This window comes from Zophobas morio, unplaced genomic scaffold (assembly GCF_036711695.1).
Source record: "Zophobas morio isolate AGI-343-1 ecotype UQ-CSIRO unplaced genomic scaffold, CSIRO_AGI_Zmor_V1 ptg000023l, whole genome shotgun sequence".
Lineage (NCBI taxonomy): Eukaryota > Metazoa > Arthropoda > Insecta > Coleoptera > Tenebrionidae > Zophobas > Zophobas morio.
The window spans coordinates 3,917,614-3,937,855 of NW_026972128.1; the positions used below are offsets into that span (position 1 = coordinate 3,917,614).

The window sequence follows — 20,242 nt, forward strand, 5'->3', positions numbered from 1 at the left end:
TTTTTAATCATTAACTGGTTCTAAAACAATTTAACAGACATTAGATTTGCTTAGACACACATATACCAGGAGATTTCATGAAATTCACTTAGTCAGGATAACAACCTTTGTTTACAAGTTATGAATGAGGTTTCTGGATGCTAATACGTAAGTGTTACATTATAACACTTCATAATTCTTCACACAAGATTGCTAATACTGCATTTACGGCAGTTAAATTAACTAATCCATACCGTGAACTGGCGGGGAGTTAAAATAATTTCTTCCCTTAGGCAGTTATCATCGTTAAAATCATTTCACCACCGAGGCATTTCCTCGCAACGTTAAAAATTACATCACCGAGACATTTCCTCGTAACGCTAAAATTTACATCACCGAGACGCTTTTTCCTCGCAACGATGACTGGATATTTTTGTGTTTATTTATTATGTCTTTTGTTGGGGTAACCAGTTCACGGTATTATAAACTCTCAAAGTAAATTGTTTTTTAAGTAACCAATTACTTGGCTCATGACATAATTTGACATAATGTAAACTCTTTGTTTGAATCGTTGATAAAATGTGGCAAGTATTAATCTATGTGGGTGAATAAACCATAGGGGGTTTTTGGAGCTGAGAAGTGAATGCGATTCGGCCCCCTTGGGCAGCCTGATGGCAAGTCACGAGGTGCCCTCGCTCGCAGCTCCTTTTCCTCCTAGAGCGGGATGCGATTTTTAGCCCCCTCAATTTTTTTTCACATGTCAATTTAAGGCGGGATGTTTGGGTTATCACAAGACTGATGTTTGTTTTTACATAGATATAAGTTAGTATCTATGCAGATAATTAAACTATAATTCTGGTTTTGAAAATCTTTTTGAATTCTATTCTACCTTTTACCTTTACGACTGGTGCTATAAAATCATGACAGGGCAACACATTTTATTATCTTTATTTAAATTTGCGTCCTATGCATCAAAAAGGAATCATGACACGATATATCATCAGAAAGTATATGTGGTAACACGAAAATGGGTTAGAAGGAATATGTGGTAACACGAAAATGGGTTAGAAGGAAACCTATTACCCTATTAGGAAATCCATTCATAGTTTGTTTTTATGTTTCGTTCAGTGCAAATGCGAAATTAATGATTTAGTATAATTAAGTAATATTTTTTAAAATCCCTAAAACACTATAGTACAATGTGGTTGTTGAAGTTTAAGAAGTACCTAATCATGGTGAGTCAATAAGTGTACTGCACTCCTTGATATTTCATTATTCATGAAGTAATAAAAACAGAAAAACAAGTCAAAAATTAAAGTTGTGCGGTTCTCTGAATACCAATGCTAGAATGGACGAACTGAAACAGTTTGAACTGACGACCCAACTTAGAATTTCGAGCATGTAAATCACAATAATGCTCTAAGTTTAATTATATTAATTTATCAATTAATTATTTTAATTAAAATACGGTAATGCACAATATTTTTTTGTGAAGAGATCGGTTTCCATAATTTGTGTTAATTTTTAATGTAAATTACTCTAACCGAACACTCAAATTATTATACAGTGGCGTTACATCTGTGTGTCGTTAATTCTGTTTTTTTTTTTTTATAAACGGATTAAGGTCTGTACTTTGTTCGTTACAGTTTTCAAAGAATGTAAGTACAATCTAAGATTTCTGTTGTTATATATTCTCACATTTTTTGAGGTGTTTTATTTATCAAAGATGTTCCCACATACACCCGCCGCTGAAAAACACGTAATTGTGTTTCTGTAACACAAATATTGCATAGGTACTAATCCGCCTTTGCTTTATCAAGTAATCGTTATCTGCTTGGTTTCGAACTTGTAAAATATATTTGTGAAAATTGTGAACTTAAACTTGGTTACATATATATTTCTGTAGAAATTTACAATGACAGATGTAAGTATTAATTATCTTTTCTTTTTAATTATGTATGTATTACTCATAAGAATAATACCCTGAGAATTTTACAATATACGAAGTACGTAATATTTTATAAAATTGATCAAGCAAAATCCGTATGTTTATCATATGATAAAAGTGTGGGCTGCAAATAATATAGAAACATATTTTTAACAATCTTTATAATCAAATTTCCTGCAAATTACAAAGTATAATGTTGTAATCTCGACCATACTTTTATAGTGCGTGTTGTAAAGATGATAAAAACCAAATACATTGTTACCTTAAAACGTCGTCTCTGCTATAAAAGCGAGGGAAGATACACTTGCCCGTGCTCACTTCCGGGAGAGCCGGTAGGTGGATCCGAGGTTTTAATTCAGAATGAAAGGCTAATTATTTTGGCGAGCTGTATAATAATTAAAATATTTAGGGCTTTTAGTACAAAAAAAAATATTATCTAGGTTAGTAAAAGGTAACAAAACTACAACTAATGTCAGTAACGAATTACCATAACAAATGAACTGACGAACTACTACGCAACAACGGTCTACTAGCTAGTTACAGGAAATGCTGACTATTTCACAAATAAAAAAATTGGGCGCCATCAAATTTATGCGGGTACGTGAAAATTTGAAAAAACGTTGAAAAGCATGTAAAGAGTGAAAGAGAGAGACGCAAAAAAAAACGGTTGGGTCTGGCGACAAACGATAAGAAAATTTCCGATCGCGATAAGGCGTGTTCTTTTACTCGTAGCTCAAAAAAACAGGAGTCTTCCCACAGGACGACGGCGACGCGCTGACCAAGTCCTGCCGCGGCCTGGATCCCCCGATGTTCAACTCACCAGGTCCGCGTCTTCGACGTCGCGATCATCCAAAAACTCCGGGTCTCCTAGCTGGCGCTACGCCCAGCAAATTTCCCTCGTTTCGCTGCCCTCTACGTCGCCTCTGTACGGCTCCGAAACTTCGCCCCTGGCGTGGACCCTACAGGTGGAGCAATAAGCCTACATGCGGCAAAAGGCACGAAATTTACCTTATACAAGGGATACGCCTCACTATCAATCTATGGAACTGAGTACTCTCAAAAAAAGAAAGGAAACCATCAGGTCAAACCTCGCCAAACTCAAATCACCTCTTCTCGGCACCAACTCTCACTCTTCTCTCTCTTTGCACCCCCACCTCTCGCTTGGCCGTCTCCGTCCCCGCCAGTACTACTTCGTAGAGGCAAAAAAAACTCAAAATTTGGCGGAGCTGCCGGCGACAATCCGCAATAAAAAAAGAGGTCGAGATCGGTGACAGGCGTTCGCTACGACCGATTAAAACCATCGAGCGAGACTTCGTCTAAGCCCCTTTCACCCTCGACTCCAAAAAAAATCGTAACACGGCCCCTCTCCGAAAAGGAAAGAAAAGTCGACGGCTTTTCTTTTACTGCGCATCCCTACCTGGGGTAAAAAGCGAACAGATTAATGGCTTCTAAAATTACTTACTGTCAAAGCCAAACCCAATCAACAACTCTCGAGATTTTCTGATTACTAATAAACAGGACCAAGAGTACCGACAACGAGTTGTAAGGAGTCGTACGTTCGAGACAAAATGCTGCATGTGCTCGTGTACTAATCGCTGCTTCCGGAGGTAGAAACTCGTTCCTCGTCTTCAGAGGAAGATCCATCTTCTGTATCGGTACGGTCATAGAAAGGCTTCAGATCTTTCACGTGCCAATTTCCGGCATCCGAGCCGTCCTCATTTCGCACACGATACACTAAATTGGAAACCTTCGCCGTAACCGTAGCTAAGACGTACTTGGGCGCAAGTTTCGCCATAAAACGCTGTCCTGCAGACGACAACACTTTGTTTCTCCTCCAGACCCTATCACCCACGTCATAGGTTATGTCCTTCCGAGAAGTACTATAACGTAGTGACTGTCTCACATGGGCCCTGTGGAGGTTTCTTCGGACTTCCTGGAAGACGTTCTTCAGCTGATCCAAGTTATCCGCGTAATCGCGACGGTCCGCCACGGTGAAATCGATTTCGTCGCCTTCGTCTGCCGACAGGGCTCCATAATAGTCTCCAGACAAAGGAACGTGCCTTCCAAAATTCAAAAATGACGGGGTGTAGCGTGTGCTTTCGTGGCAAGAGGTGTTGATTGCACACTGGATCTTCGGTATCTCTAGATCCCAATTATCATGTTCTTTCACATACATACGCAGAGCCGTTCCCACTGTGTCGTTGGTTTTCTCTACAAAATTGGCCTGTGGATGGTATTTGGCGTTATACCAGATTTTCTGGACGTTGTAGGACTTTGCAAAATTCTTGAAAGCGTTTCCAATGAATTGTTTCCCATTGTCCACAATGATGCATTGCGGTACTCCGAAGACGAGAAAAACCTTTTCTTCTAGAAACTTTAAGACGGGACGGGCAGTGGCTCTCTTAATCGGCAGAAGAAGAGTATATTTGGAAAACCAATCACCTACCACTAAAATGTATTTATGGCCAGAACGACTACGGGGGAAAGGACCTTTGAAATCCAGGGCTATAATTTGCCAAGGAAAACGCGCTATCTTTTCTCGGCCATGGAGACCAAACGGGGCAGCTCGGGGAATCTTCTGGGCCGCGCACGGGCCGCAACCTTTCACATACCTGCCCACATCTCGGCGCATACCGGGCCAATAATACTCACTTCGAGCTCTCTGAAGAGTCTTGTAGACCCCAAAATGTGCTGCCGTTGGCGGGTCATGACAGGACCTCATTACTTCGCTTCTTCGAGACTTCGGCACCACCAATTTCCACTGCCTCTCGTTGGCTTCCAAAGGTGCTTTGCTCGGAATAAACTTCCTCAGTTTACCATCGATGACGTCCCAGTTCGAGTAAACGTCGCCGTGATCGACTACTCTCTGTAGCATGCGACGATACCACTGGTCACGCTCACACGGTTCGAGGTCGATAAGGGCGACGTCGGGTTCTTGGTATCGACCTCCCTCCTGGGGCTGTGTACTACGTGACAGGGCGTCGGGGACGATATGAAATTGTCCCTTACGATGTGCGATCTCAAACCAGAATTGTTGTAATCTGAGGATCCATCTGGCGAGGCGACCTGTTGGGTTTTTCATGCGAAATAAGTATAGCAGCGAGTGGTGATCAGTAACGACAGTGAATTCCGACCCCTCCACATATGGCCGGAACTTCTCTATGCTAAAAATGACGGCTAAACACTCGCGCTCCGTAACCGAGTAATTCCTCTCCGCTTTAGATAGCGATCGGCTCGCAAAGCAGATTACCTTCTCCTCACCGTTTATTACCTGTGTCAACACACCACCTAGACCCGTATCCGAAGCATCACATTGTACTGTAAAAGGCCGAGAAAAATCTGGAGGCGACAAAACTGGGGCTGCAATTAGAGCTTCCTTGACGGCGGTAAAAGCTTTCTCCGCTCGGTCGTCCCACAACACTTCTTGTTTCTTCTTCCTCCCTTTTAACAGGTCGTTCATCGGAGACACCAGCGACGAAAAATTGGGGATGAAGCGGCGATACCAACTACAGAGTCCCATGAAGCGTTTGATCTCCGTAGCATTCCTCGGACGGGGATATGAGGACATGGCGGAAACCTTCTCGGGGTCGGTACGCAGGCCTTCCGCGTCAATGACATACCCAAGATAGCGGAGGGAGGTTTGGAAAAATTTACTTTTTTCAACGTTAATCGTTAATTTGGCTTCTCTAAGTCGTCCTCTTATTTCCCCTAACAGGCGACAATGTTCTTCAAATGTGGAGGTGACCAAAATGAGATCATCCAGGTAAACGAAGATGTTTGGTTCAAACTGTGGACCAAACAATGCATCCATCAAACGCTGCTGGGTCTGGGCGGAGTTTCGTAGTCCAAAGGGCATAACACAAAATTGGAAAAGACCTCGACCGTGTACCGCAAAAGCCGTCTTCTCTTTTGAGGCTTCATCTAATGGAATCTGCCAGAAGGCCTTCTTCAAATCTAAAGTAGTGATCCACCGCGCATCGCGTAGAAGATTCAAGATCCGGTCTATCCTGGGAAGCGGATACGAGTCGTGCTTCGTCACGCTGTTTAGTTTCCGACCGTCAAAGCAAAAGCGATATTCCCCGGACTTCTTCTTAACTAGCAGCACTGGCGAACACCATGGGCTCTGGGACGGCTCAATGACGCCAAGATTAATCATCTCGTCAATCTCTTTGTTCAAAATGCCTTGAAGATAGGGTGACAGAGGGTATTGGTACTGTTTAAAAGGTGGTGAGTTGCCTGTATCGATGGACAACGACAGCTTATCTGTTCTTCCTAATTCGGGGCCGCCAATTTCTCCAAACATTGTGATAGCCTTCATCATGCGGGCCTCATGAGTGGTATCTACTACCCCCGTGTCAGGTCCAAGAGCGCATATTTGGGGTAACGATTTTACCTGGGCACTACATGTGTGGGTGAGATAATCTATTTTTACCGCGAATTCATCACAAAAATCATTCCCTAGGATCAATCCTACCGCTAGGGAAGGAACGTACAAAGCCGATAAACTTCTGGTGACGGAATCAAACAAAACATCCAGTGACAACTCACAGTCAACAACATGTGGTTGTCTGTCGGCAGTGCGAACAAACCGATACCTAGATTGGCGCTTTACTACGCGAGGGTGGTCTAACAAGAAGGAACATCTCGCACCGATGACAGACTTAGTAGCTCCCGAGTCTAGAAGGGCGGTCAACGCTGTCTGGCCGAGACGTACCCCGATACGTGGTCGATGATCGTCCTTGTTGTCCAGGCAGACCGTATTAAGTTGAGTCATTGTCGGCGACCTACAAAAAGCTCTGACAAAATCGAGCCAACGGGTCCACTGTCGAGGTGATTCGCTGGTCTTGATAAGGGGTGCGTGGTTACGACCAGCCGGAACGGCGCCCCTACCTAGTTTTTTGGCTGACAATTAGTGCAGTCCGCAGTGATAACACCTTTAGTCCCGCACTTGTAACAAAAACGCGTACGCTCCTGGGTGCAATACGCATGGAAATGATTAAGTTCCCCGCAATTATAACACCTCACTCGTTCTTCAGTCTGGGAACTGACTTTCGCAGGCCTACCTGCTTTCCGGAAACGATGTTTGCCCTCATTCTTCGGTTTATCTAACTCCTCTCTAGTTGACGACGTACTCTCAGACGACGCTGAAGGACCTACTGCATCCACCAGTGATAACCCTGGTCTTACAGAAGAAATTGGGGTTTTCGATATCTGTCTCGACACGGGGTGGGAAAGAGAGGATGATTCCAGCTTCTTACACAGGTCACGAAGTTGTTGTACCGTCCCGACATCGTGTAGCGCCAACGGAGTGACGTACTCGGGCCGGATCAAACGTCGTAGCCACCGAACTTTCACTTCCTCAGGAGGGGTCTCAGACAACCTACCGAAGTAGGATTCCATTAACGCGAAATAAATAACGACCTGTTCATCGTTTCTCTGAAACCGCTGTCTAATCTGGGCCCACAACACATCGTCATAGTCGCTAGGTAGAAAGTCTTTCTTGAGAGATTTTTCTAAGGAATTCCAGTCCGAAAGTCGATCACGCACAGAGCGGTACCATATAAGAGCATTACCAGAAAAGAGATCTACAGCATCACGAAATAAATCACGGGAAGACACGTTCCTGGCAACCGCTAATTCTTTAACTCGTTCAAGAAACGCACACAAATCATCGGAAGCTTCCCCTGAAAAAGTAAGGCCCCATTTGCAGACCGGAACTACCTTCGATGTGCTTTCCTTTGAAGAACCAGGAGAGCTAGGAACCCAAAGCAGAGATAAAGGACTGTAACCGGGCGAAGTGACGATGCGATCTCGCAAATCCGCCTCCAAAGTCAAACATGTCGCATACAACTCGTCTCGCACCCCCCTTGTAGTATCTAGGTCTGTCTCCGAAGTAGGCATCCGCATAATACGACCACGAACATGGTTCAATCGCGACGCAATCCGCCGACAAAGAGAGTCGGTGATGGATCCTGACTCAAATTCCAAAATCAATGTCGTTACTGACTCCAAAGTGGTCTCAATTTCGCCCCGATCAGTTTCAAAATCTAAACTCTCCACACAGATATTAAGAGGAGTACTTTTTTCTTTGAGGAACTCGTGCTCTAAGAGTCGCCGCTTTTCCTTCACGGGCCTACTAGTCCTAACACGCCTAATAAGCAACTCATATTCTACCTCGTAGTCTGACAGATAATCTACAATAATTCCTAATGCTTCCATCGCCAAACAATAGTTTGCTCTCTCTTTCAATTCGCGAAAACGCACCAGCTAGCCAAAATAATTTTAAGAACGCCCCACGTTGGGCGCCAATTGTGTTACCTTAAAACGTCGTCTCTGCTATAAAAGCGAGGGAAGATACACTTGCCCGTGCTCACTTCCGGGAGAGCCGGTAGGTGGATCCGAGGTTTTAATTCAGAATGAAAGGCTAATTATTTTGGCGAGCTGTATAATAATTAAAATATTTAGGGCTTTTAGTACAAAAAGAAATATTATCTAGGTTAGTAAAAGGTAACAAAACTACAACTAATGTCAGTAACGAATTACCATAACAAATGAACTGACGAACTACTACGCAACAACGGTCTACTAGCTAGTTACAGGAAATGCTGACTATTTCACAAATAAAAAAATTGGGCGCCATCAAATTTATGCGGGTACGTGAAAATTTGAAAAAACGTTGAAAAGCATGTAAAGAGTGAAAGAGAGAGACGCAAAAAAAAACGGTTGGGTCTGGCGACAAACGATAAGAAAATTTCCGATCGCGATAAGGCGTGTTCTTTTACTCGTAGCTCAAAAAAACAGGAGTCTTCCCACAGGACGACGGCGACGCGCTGACCAAGTCCTGCCGCGGCCTGGATCCCCCGATGTTCAACTCACCAGGTCCGCGTCTTCGACGTCGCGATCATCCAAAAACTCCGGGTCTCCTAGCTGGCGCTACGCCCAGCAAATTTCCCTCGTTTCGCTGCCCTCTACGTCGCCTCTGTACGGCTCCGAAACTTCGCCCCTGGCGTGGACCCTACAGGTGGAGCAATAAGCCTACATGCGGCAAAAGGCACGAAATTTACCTTATACAAGGGATACGCCTCACTATCAATCTATGGAACTGAGTACTCTCAAAAAAAGAAAGGAAACCATCAGGTCAAACCTCGCCAAACTCAAATCACCTCTTCTCGGCACCAACTCTCACTCTTCTCTCTCTTTGCACCCCCACCTCTCGCTTGGCCGTCTCCGTCCCCGCCAGTACTACTTCGTAGAGGCAAAAAAAACTCAAAATTTGGCGGAGCTGCCGGCGACAATCCGCAATAAAAAAAGAGGTCGAGATCGGTGACAGGCGTTCGCTACGACCGATTAAAACCATCGAGCGAGACTTCGTCTAAGCCCCTTTCACCCTCGACTCCAAAAAAAATCGTAACAACATATAGACAATGTGTTTCAAAATGATTTTCATCCAGTCGCCTATGGTTGCAGATTTTCATCAAGGGAAAGAAAGGAGTTGAAGCGATTTCAAAGCTAACTAGATGAAAATCATTTTGAAACACCCTTTATTATATTGTATTAATTAATCATTAATCACTTTATTATTAACCTAAACCAGTCCTATATAGCATATTTAAGATCCATTCTTAAATTCCATGTTTGTATTTACTTTACACGAGATATTTTCAGTTCGGTTTTTGTACTCCCTTTGTTCAATATCATTAACATTATCAATACCCTCTATTGTAAAATAAGGAGAGATAGAATCAGAAACAATTGCCAAGACAATAGGCAGTTTGTGTATGTGTGTGTATTTTTTTTTGTAGTAGTAATCTAATTTTCTAAAACTAAACGTCTGTTTATCGACACCAGGTTTTACTCATGACATCTAGTTCAAATATATTTCGCGGTCCCTATGTCTTAAAACAATTTTGGGAATTTTAGTTGTGTACTTCAGTTGCAAAAATGACAAATTTATACCCGGGGTATACTGTAATGAAGTTATTATTACTGGACCGATTGTTGTCAAATTTTATATGTATTTTAGGAATACCATGATTGTGTAAAACGCTAACCAAAATTGAGTAATCTTGCCCACCACGAATTTGATGACGCCATAGCAAAAGATTCTGTATTAAAATTATTCAAATGTTATATAATAATATACTCCTACATTTGTGGTGTACAAATGCGCTTTAAGTTTTTCCTTTGACCTACAAATTTTCGAAAAAAAAAATGCAAATTATATGATCACTTTTTTTTTACTTATACACTATAAGCGGCACGCCAATCAGGTCTCTCCATAGCAGTAAGAAGACCATCCCGGACTTGTAACCGGAAGCTCTGCGTTTTTTTTTTTTATCTTCAACTGTGAGTCTAATTTATCTATCTTTCATATCAATCAAATCAAAAATGATTCACCCTATTTGGGAAATTTGAGAATACTGTAATGTTGCGCCCGCCTACATTTAATAATAATAAAACAAGAATTACTGATTTTATTATATCGTAGCTGAAAGTTAATCATTTTAGTCGCCTCCACTGTTTTGAAGACAGATGAATAGAAATAAACAACCGATGTTAGGCATGTAGTGATAATATATTTTTTCCATTGGTTACCTGCTTTAAATTTATTTAATATTATCTCTAGTTGTGTGGACCGCGCTCTCTCTTCTTCTTCTTTTTCTTTACCTGTACATCAACAGTCCAAGTCCAAACATGTTTTTATTTTTGAGTCACAGGGGTTGTTCTAAACAATAAATAAAATTCACAAAATTAAAGTTTATTATTTTTCGAAGATGCTGTTTATTCGAATGTACTTCAGAGACAAGGGAAATTTGTCTAAATAACTTTAAATCAATTTTTTAATAAAAATATTTATTTTCAGTATTTTTCTACAAATAGTTTAATCTAGGGTTTTACCGGCATTCATGGCGGGGAAAACATTTTTTTATTGGTCCGATTTTTAGAAAACCTGAAAATATGACAAAATGTTAAATTGTCGAAATGAATTCAACTGATTATTATCGTTTTTTATTTTTACTTTCCGAGTGTAAGCACAGGAAATATTAAATTACCGTCCATTTTTAGTTTTTAAATTAAACAATAGGCAGAACATTTTTGTTTCTCTATACAAGTCCTTGGAGAAGAAAGGCACCAGAGACATTGAGGATCTCTGAGTCTAGGAGCTAACTTAATAGTTTGTGTCTGGAAAGCTAAGGAAGCTGATATGGAAGTTGTGAAAGCTGTTTCCGACATCGGTGCAGTTCCCAATTACGAACTGCTTTAGTTCTTGTATTCTTGAAAATTAATTAGAAATAACCAAATATATATTTATCTGGGTGCTTTTTACGTTACCACTGTACACTGTATAACATTCCCTTCTTATGTATAAGGAAGTTATCCACAAATTCACTGCAACCATATACCTAATCTCTACAATCCTACAGTCTAACCTTGAATGTTATCTATTTACCAGGAAATCGTTAGAGTTACTAGATAAGATCTTATTTAGTATCTTTAGAAATCGTATCCATTTAAAACCCTCTCACAACATTTAGAATTACTAAATATTTAACTTCACCATTCAAAAAAGAACCGCTTATATCGTCTGAGATGACAACTTTGATATTTAATAATTGTCGTCATTGGAGATTTTTTTTTTTTTTGAAAAAAAAAGTTTGATAACCTAACCAATATACTCTGATTCCCGGGAATCACACCTTCAGCTTTTGTTATTTGAAAAAATCAGTGCACCTTGCAAGACTTCTCCTTAGAGTGATTAAAAAATGCCAAAATAACGCAAAACATCTTTTCTAGTTTCATACTTGCGGCATATGTACTTGATGACAACACAAAAATCTTCATGGAAATAATTTTTATTATGAATTAAAGGCTTTCGTTTAAAAAATAATAATAAAAACTAAAAAACTAATTTTTTGTACGACCATCGCTATTTCGATCATTTACCGTATAGGTTTCCATAGCAGTAAGTTCAGTTTACGGGTTGCTACGACTAACAACTAAGAGGCGAACTGTAAGTAATTACTTACTGTTCAGCTGAACGGTAAGTAATCATGCATTCAAGATTTTTTTTATTTTAAATTCCATGCGTGTTCGACTTCAACATTTTCGCTTTCGGAATCACTCATGACTGATATTTTAAGCAAATAAATCACTCACTAATAGTCGCGGAAAGAAAATTAACTCGAAATCAAGCTAGATCAAATCTAAATCGACAGCGGTCAAAATGGAAACTGATTTTTAAAATTGTTGTTTATACTAATCGAAACCATAGTAACAAATTTTAAATTAAAAAACGACCTTGTTGATGTTTGATATAAATTCTTTCAATTTATGAATTTGATAAAAAGATGCAAATCTTTTGATGGTCGTACAAAAAATAGTATAAGCATCACGAACGTTAAGGGGTTTACTGGTCTCAGACAAAACTTTTGCCTTCGACCAGTAAGTAAACGCCACTTACCGTTCTTAATACTTAATATACTATTTCTTTTTAAGACAAAGCTGTAACGTATTTTGCGCTCTAAAAAGCTAACAGTGTAGAGTGTAGAGAATATTTTTTAGTTACACTGTTGATTAAAACAAAACTTAAATAGCGCATTTTTTGTAAATGTAGGTCTCGGCAGCGGCTATATATTACACGTATAAAAAAATAGTGAACCCCTCCTAATGAATCAAAAGCATAATTAGTTTTTATTTATTTATATATGTACTTACAACATTGGTATATTATACATACATATCATAGAATGCCTAATGGTGGTGCATTAGGTATGAAAGTCGTGCGAGAAATTGGGCACAAGAATGGAAAAAATGGACGAGAAAATGGACACAAGATTGGAAAGAATGGGCGCATGGAAGAAATGAACCAAAAAATGGATGCAAGAGATGAGAAAACGAAGGCAACAATAGTGAAGGAAACAATGGAAATGATGGACACAAAAATAGACAAGCAAAAAAATGTCATAATCAGCTTAAGTGAAAAATTCCAAAAGGAAGTGGAAGCAAACAAGAATGAAATAAAAGAAATCAAAGAAGAAGTGAAGGACGTAAAAACAAATTTGAAAAATATGGAAAATATTGTAGGACGGAAAATGGTCTCAATGGAACATCAGTTAAAGAGTGAGTTAGAAAAATCAGTGCAATGTATTCTCCACTCGATCTTCTATACATTCAATGTATAGAAGATCGAGTGGAGAGTAAAATGAAGAAATTTGAACAGATGATGAAAAATGCAGCAACCACTGGTTCATGTTATGTGACGTCGGCCCCTAGAACGATTCAACCACCCACATATGATGATCAGAAACCTTGGTCATCGTACAAAAAGCAGTTTGAGGCAGCAGCGACGGCGAACCTTTGGGAAGAAGAACAAAAGGCTACAGCGTTGGTGATAGCTTTGCGAGGTGCAGCGCTAGAGATACTCCAAACTCTGTCTGAAGAAGATAGAAACAGATATAGTGCCCTGCTGTTCTGGAACTTCGATTTGGGGATGAACATCTGAGACAGGTTTTTGCAGCTCAAGTGAAGACAAGAACCCAGAAAGTTGGAGAGTCCCTTCAAGAATTTGAAGCAGATGTCAAGAGACTGGTACGTCTTGCGTACATCGACGCACCACCAACTTTTCTGGAGAGGCTTGCGCCAGAAACCTTCGTAAATGGCAATCGCGACGGTGCAGTTAAGAAGGTCCTACAACAATCAAGGTACCAGACATCATCGGAGGCATTGATTCGTGCGCTGGAAGTGGAGGCGGCGTACAATGCTTCAAGAACCTGGTACAAAGTTAAAGTAGCAAAATTGGAAACAGAAGAACACGACAAGGTAGAAAAGCTGTTGGTAAAATTCTCAGAAATATTCTCACAGCGCATAATAGAACTAGATGGGCTATCTCAAGGATTAGAGAACGGTGTGCCTCGGAAGAGAAACCTAGAATGCTACAGATGTGGGTGCCAGGGACATCTCAAACGCGATTGTCGTGCTCGATCACTCGCACTGAGGTATCAATTATACGTCGAGGACTCGTGAGAGCTAAAAACCTAGCGACTTCATCCGAAACAATCAGATTGAAGACAGTCACTGGAGAGTCGGCCCCAATCATGGGCCAGGCAAAAGTAGAAATCTAAATTGGTCAGCTGAAGACAAGACATCGCGCTGGCTGGCATCGAAGATGACTTCATTCTGGGAATGGATTTGATTAGCCGCCATGGATTGACGGTCGATCCAGTGGAGAAAGTCCTACGTTTTGGCAATGAAGAGTTTATCCTGAATCAACGCAGTATTGAATCCAAGCCTGTAAGATTGATCGTGTACCAGAATGTCAAAGTCAGAAGGAATGCAGAGACGATTGTTCCAGTTAGAGCAGAAATCGAACCCGGATTTGGCTTCGGCATTATTCAACCACCACACACCCCCAAGAAGAATCTCATGATTGTTAGTACTTTAATCACCGAAAATGACATACCTGTACGCGTCGCAAATGTTTTTCCCAAACCCAGGAACATCAAGAGTGGGGAGGTTCTTGCCGTCTGTGAAGCAGTCACGAAGATAGTTTATCATAACGGAGGACTTCCTGACAACACTGATGAAGAAATAAAAACCAACTTAGAAATTCCTGCCCTAGAGAAGAAACACAGCGGAATGTTTACATCTGGGGAGTCCTATGGGCGCACAAACATAGTGCGACATCGGATAAACACTGGAGATGCGCAACCGATCTGTTAAGCTTCTCGAAGACTACCTTTGGCAAAACAAGAAGAGGCCGAGAAACTTGTGCGGAAAATGTTGGACGATGACGTTATAGAGGAATCAAACAGTCCATGGTCTTCGCTTGTAGTGCTAGTCACCAAAAAAGATGGGTCGACGAGATTCTGCGTAGACTACAGGAAACTAAATGATGTAACCAAGAAGCCTCAACGGTTGCAACAACGCTGATTGACAACTGGATCAGCAGGTTTGGGGTTCCAATGGAACTCCATTCGGACCAAGGCAGAAACTTCGAGCCAAACCGTCAAACGTATTCCAAAGGGTTACTAAAGTAGTAGGGATACGAAAGACACGGACTACACCGTTGCACCCGCAGTCGGATGGAATGGTAGAACGGTTCAATCGTACCATGGAAGGACATTTTTCAAAGGTGGTGGCCGAACACCAGAAAGATTGGGATCGACAGCTTCCACTGTTCCTACTGGCTCATCGATCAGCTGTCCATGACACGACGGGTCAGACACCGGCGCGGGTAGTTTTCGGAAGAGAATTTCGTCTGCCTTGTGACATCTCGTTCGGCTCTCCGAGTGAAGAACCAAAGGAGGTCATAGATTACGTCGATGACTTGAAGGAGAAGCTGCTGAGAATTCACGAAAAGGTGCGCCACAAGATCCGGATGGCGAGTGACAGAATGAAAACACGCTAAGACTTTAAGAGTAACTCATTAGGATTCCAGGCAGGGGAGTTGATATGGCTTTATAATCCCCGAAGAAGGAAAGGTCGTTGCCCGAAGTTGTCACCAGACTTGGAAGGTCCATATACTGTCGTGACGGGAATCAACGATGTCGTTTACAGAATTCGACAAAGGCCGAAGACGAAAATGAAGATCGTTCATTTAGACCGCCTCATGAAATACAACAGTGACACCATCGACGTTTCTGATCGGGACGATCAGAACTAAGGAGGGGGCAATGTTACGAAATAAACCCATACGCCACCCCGGTGCGACGCCTATGGACCGTCGAGAACTTTCTAGGACGGACGGCAATGACAGGTGACGCATCGTTGGTAATGCGGCCCAGCGGTGTTTGAAAAGCCTGGAAGTGGAAGTCGCGAATACCCAATTCGAGAAAGACCTGGATCGCCGAAGTATGGGTTTAAATAGAGGCCGCCTTTGGGAACGAATTCAGCTAGTTCAGTGAAGAGAAGTTGCGCCGGAATTATTTTATCGCCGTTGGTCGTGTAAATTCTAGTTAGTAAGAAATGAATTGTTGAGTTTTAACCTAGGCCGATTTTATTCGCCCGCTCATCGTAATAATACGATATGCTATCAAAATTGACGGAGTTTGACTATTATCACAGCAGACGTGGTAGAATTTTCCTGAATACGAATTGAAATTTATGATCTCTCCAAAAAGTATATTTGTTTGTAAACTAGTGTCATATGTGCTAAAGATAATGGAAAAAAAGATTTTTATAACGAATATTCAAAAAAATAAACAAATATTGTTCTTTCAATCAAATCCAACTGAAGAGAAAACATAGACAAGTTGTTAAAAGCTGAATGAAAGAATTAAGCTACTTTTTTTTTTAGTGGAACGACCGATTGTACAAAGCCCTGGAGAAGAAAGACACCAAAGAAATTGATATATCTTTAAGTCATGAAGCTTTCTTACATGTTTGCCTCGAGAAAGCTAAAGATACTGACAATATGAAAGTAATGAAAACTGTTTTCGACATTTGCGTTCTTGAGGGTAAATTGGAAATGGTCAAGTATCTAATCGAAAAAGTTGCAAACACATCTGCACTGCACTCTCATATTAAGGCGAAAAGTAAGCATGTTCTGTGTCAGCTGTGCCCAAGGGAAACATAGAAAGAGTTAAACTTTTACTAAATCACGGTGCTCAGTTCACCATTAATTCTGGTTTAATGACAGCGATTGAGAAAGAAAACTTGGAAATGGTGCGCTTTTTACTAAAACAAGGAGCTTCTGTCAATTTTCAAACTAGAAATGGTGCCACACCATAGATTAACAAAAGACCCTGATTTAAAACTTGTAAACGAGTTAATTGAAAGTGGTGCTGATGTGAATACGGTTACTCCAGAGGGGACTCCTTTACTAAAGCTGTTAACAGAGGAAATTTGTCGCTCGCTGAAAAATTACTACAAAGTGGAGCAGATGTTAATAAACCTGACAACGACACAAATTATCTGATCATTAGGGCTGTAACGGAGCACAAATTCAAGTTGTTAAAACTGTTACCAACACGGAACAATTGCCTTAATTGAAGCCGCATATCAATAAAATTTTAAAATGGTGAAATATCTCGCCGAACACGGAATTGATCTGAATCAAAAAAGCACATGTAGAGGCACTGCTGTGGAAACAGCTTTAAATAACTGTGATCTTCGTGTGGTCGATTTTTTATTGAAATGCGGGGTAGATCAAAATTTAGCATCTGCAACTATTAACGAAACGATCAAAAACCAACCAGATGTGGCACTTTACCTATCAAAAATGAAAGAAAGCCAAGAAAGTAGCACTCAAATTGCGAGTGAATATAATAATTTTATATATTCTAGCTCAAATTTATCTCTTATTCTTTCAGGGTTAAGTGGAGATGTGAAACGCTATGAAAGACAGGTTTCTTTGATTACTTTTGTTATATACATATTTCCTACATTGATTATCTCAGAATAAATAGTATACTTTGCTACTTTTTGTTTTGATTTTGTGTCTGTCATAGTTTATGATAAATATTGTGCTCTACAAACTGGTTGATCATAACTTGTATTTTGTTAGTAGGTACTGACTGGATCTGAATTTTTGTCTTGTCAAGTGGATGTATGCTGTAAGTGTGTATTAATGTTTGTGTTAGGGTGGTATGTATAATTTACTTTTTTCTGTATTACTACTATGATAATAATCTGATATCTATTTCTCTTTGTTTCTCCTAGCTGTTATTTTGTAATTTTACAGTTGTTACAACATGCCATTTAAACGTATTACATTTGTTCTAGCACAAAAAGCTACTGCTACAAGTACTTTTATTTGTTAGGTTCAATTTGCATTTTAACTATAGTTTCACCTTAGCATCTCGTATACCTCGACTCTGATTAGTTAATGCAAAGTCATCAGTTTTCAGTAACACTTGTGTAGTAAAACAACTAAGTTTACTTTAACAACACACATAAACCAAAGTTGAGCCCATTATTAAAAAAAAATAAATGCAGCTCTAAAAGTCTTGTTAAAAACCGCCACTGCTTGTCCTATGAGGCAGGTGAGGCAGTGCCTCACCAATGAATTTTACGCCTTATTAGGATTTTTATTATTTTATACGGACACATTTCGGCCAATAATTTGTGTCTTTTTTCTAAAATTTTAAAAATAAATATAGAAAATTATATTCTTATTTTTATCTCGGTAGGTACTCGTTGCTCCCTTAATTAAACAGCGCGCTTAAACACTCGGCACAACATGTATTTTGTGACGCGAATGAGGCCGACTCGAAGCTTGCCTCTACAGCATATATAGAAATCATGTCGTTAATAGGCAAGCAACCTGCAATACACTTATAAGCGGTATGAGTTGAAAAAAGACAAAATTGAGGCTAGCCTCATTTCCGTGCTTGCAAAAGAGATGGACAACTATATTATTTGCGCGCTGGGAACGTGCGATTGCAATGCAGTCTGCATTCGCAGGAGTATTCAAAATTAGGCCGTTGATTGTTTTGCCACAAATCTGTGTGTGTATAAATTGATTCAAAATTTCGGTAACAGAATTTTGTCTTAAAAGTGCCTACGTTTGCGTGGGTCGCGTTAGTGCTTTGTGCTTGTCATAATTTGATTTCGGTAATCGTTATTTAAGATTACGAGTAAATCGGAATTTTTCTCTACTAACGTTAAATGACAATGGCAGTTCTGTTTTTTCTACTTTCACGTATGATGATAAATTGTATGTAGTTAAGGAATTAAAACCGCCGGTTCCTGATTTGAGTAAATCGTTAATTGATCCATAAAAAAAAATTTAAAATAAATCCGTATTTATATTTTATATTTTTTTCATTTTGTTTTTTGTTATAAATCAAATTAGCTTTATTTTATGTTGTATTTGATCTTTTTCGATATGTTTCCTTTAAAGTTTATTTTAATTTTGTTTTTTGTTAGAAGTTATATTAGTTTTTTCTGACCACGCTTCCCTTTCCTTTTGTCCTGTCATTCTCATCCTTTCCTTGCAAGACCTCCTTTGTGGACAGTTAAATGAGTTTACAAATTTGTTTATTTGACTAAATAGAAAATATTTAAGTAAACTTGATTTATTTATATTTTAGAGCGTTTTGTGCTGTGCCTCATCAATTTTTCAAGTCATGAGCCGCCCCTGGCCACTGCTAATTTTTTTTGCAGGAACCAGTTTTGTAGAAATTTAATTTCTTATCTTGATTTTATTTGTTTATAGATAAACGACATACTGTTCCAAGCCATGGAGAAAAAAGATGTTAAAAAAATAAGCGAATGTTTACAGGAGAAAGCTTCCTTAGATGTATGTTTAGAACGAGCTATTAATGAGAATAATATGGAAATGGCGACAACTCTGATTGACATGGGTGCAGATCCTAATTGCTCATTTGCGTCATGCGTTCAGAAAGGTAAATTACAGGCAACGAAGTTGTTAATAGAAAAAGGTGCAAATACTTGTCAACGAGACAAATCAAAGATACCTGTCCTGTCCTTGGCAATATCTACAGGAAACTTAAAAATTATCAAGCTTTTGTTAAAGAATGGGGCCCAGTTCACGATTCACTCAGGTTTAATGAGAGCAATAGACAAACATAATCTGGAAGTAGTGCGCTTATTAATAAAACGAGGGGCTACTGTAAATTTTTTGGGCGAGAATGGGATGACACCATTATTTCTGTGTTTGACTAAAGCGGAACCGAATTTTGAAATTATGAATGAACTAATTGGAAACGGTGCGGACCTTAACATGGTTACTCCACAAGGGTTACCTTTACTGGCAGCTATAGAAAGTGGAAATTTAGAGGTCGTGAAGCAACTAATACAAAAAGGGGCAGACGTTAATAAATGCGATAAAAATAAAAATTACCCTATCATCAGTGCCGCAAAGAAAAGTTATAAATTTGTGGAACTTTTGTGTAAGAGTGGAGCTGAAGTGAACGCGACAAATAGTGATGGAGAAAATGCTTTATTTGAATGCGTACGTCGACACAATTTTGCAATGGTGGAGTATCTAGTAGAACGAGAAGTCGACTTGAATCAAAAAAGCAAACGTTTTAATAATACGGTGTTGGAGATAGCTTTGAGAGAGTTCAATTTTCGTACTTTTGATTTTTTGTTAAAGGCGGGGGCTAACCCTGATTTAGCATCTCGGGCTATTGAAGAAATGATTCGAGATGAACCGGATTTTGACATCTATATGAAAAGACAAAAAAATAAGAAGTGAAGTCAAAAGATAAATATTTGTTATTGTAAATAAAACTGTTACTGCCGTTTTTTGATTTTTTATTGTTTGTACCTATTTTATTTGTAGTTAAGACTGATTTTGCCTGTTCAGGTTTTATGATTGTATACATATATGGATTCGTCCTACCATTG

General features: G+C 39.8%; 1 protein-coding gene across 1 annotated transcript; it reads left to right on the forward strand.

The window, feature by feature from the left end:
* Positions 1–1,806: 1,806 nt before the first annotated feature.
* LOC135134760 (putative ankyrin repeat protein RF_0381) lies at positions 1,807–20,139 on the forward strand. Its single transcript, XM_064063591.1, has 2 exons — positions 1,807–1,903; positions 19,086–20,139. The coding sequence occupies exons 1-2, from the start codon at positions 1,895–1,897 to the stop codon at positions 20,088–20,090; spliced, it is 1,014 nt and encodes a 337-aa protein (XP_063919661.1). The 5' UTR covers positions 1,807–1,894; the 3' UTR covers positions 20,091–20,139.
* The last annotated feature ends 103 nt before the right edge of the window (positions 20,140–20,242 follow it).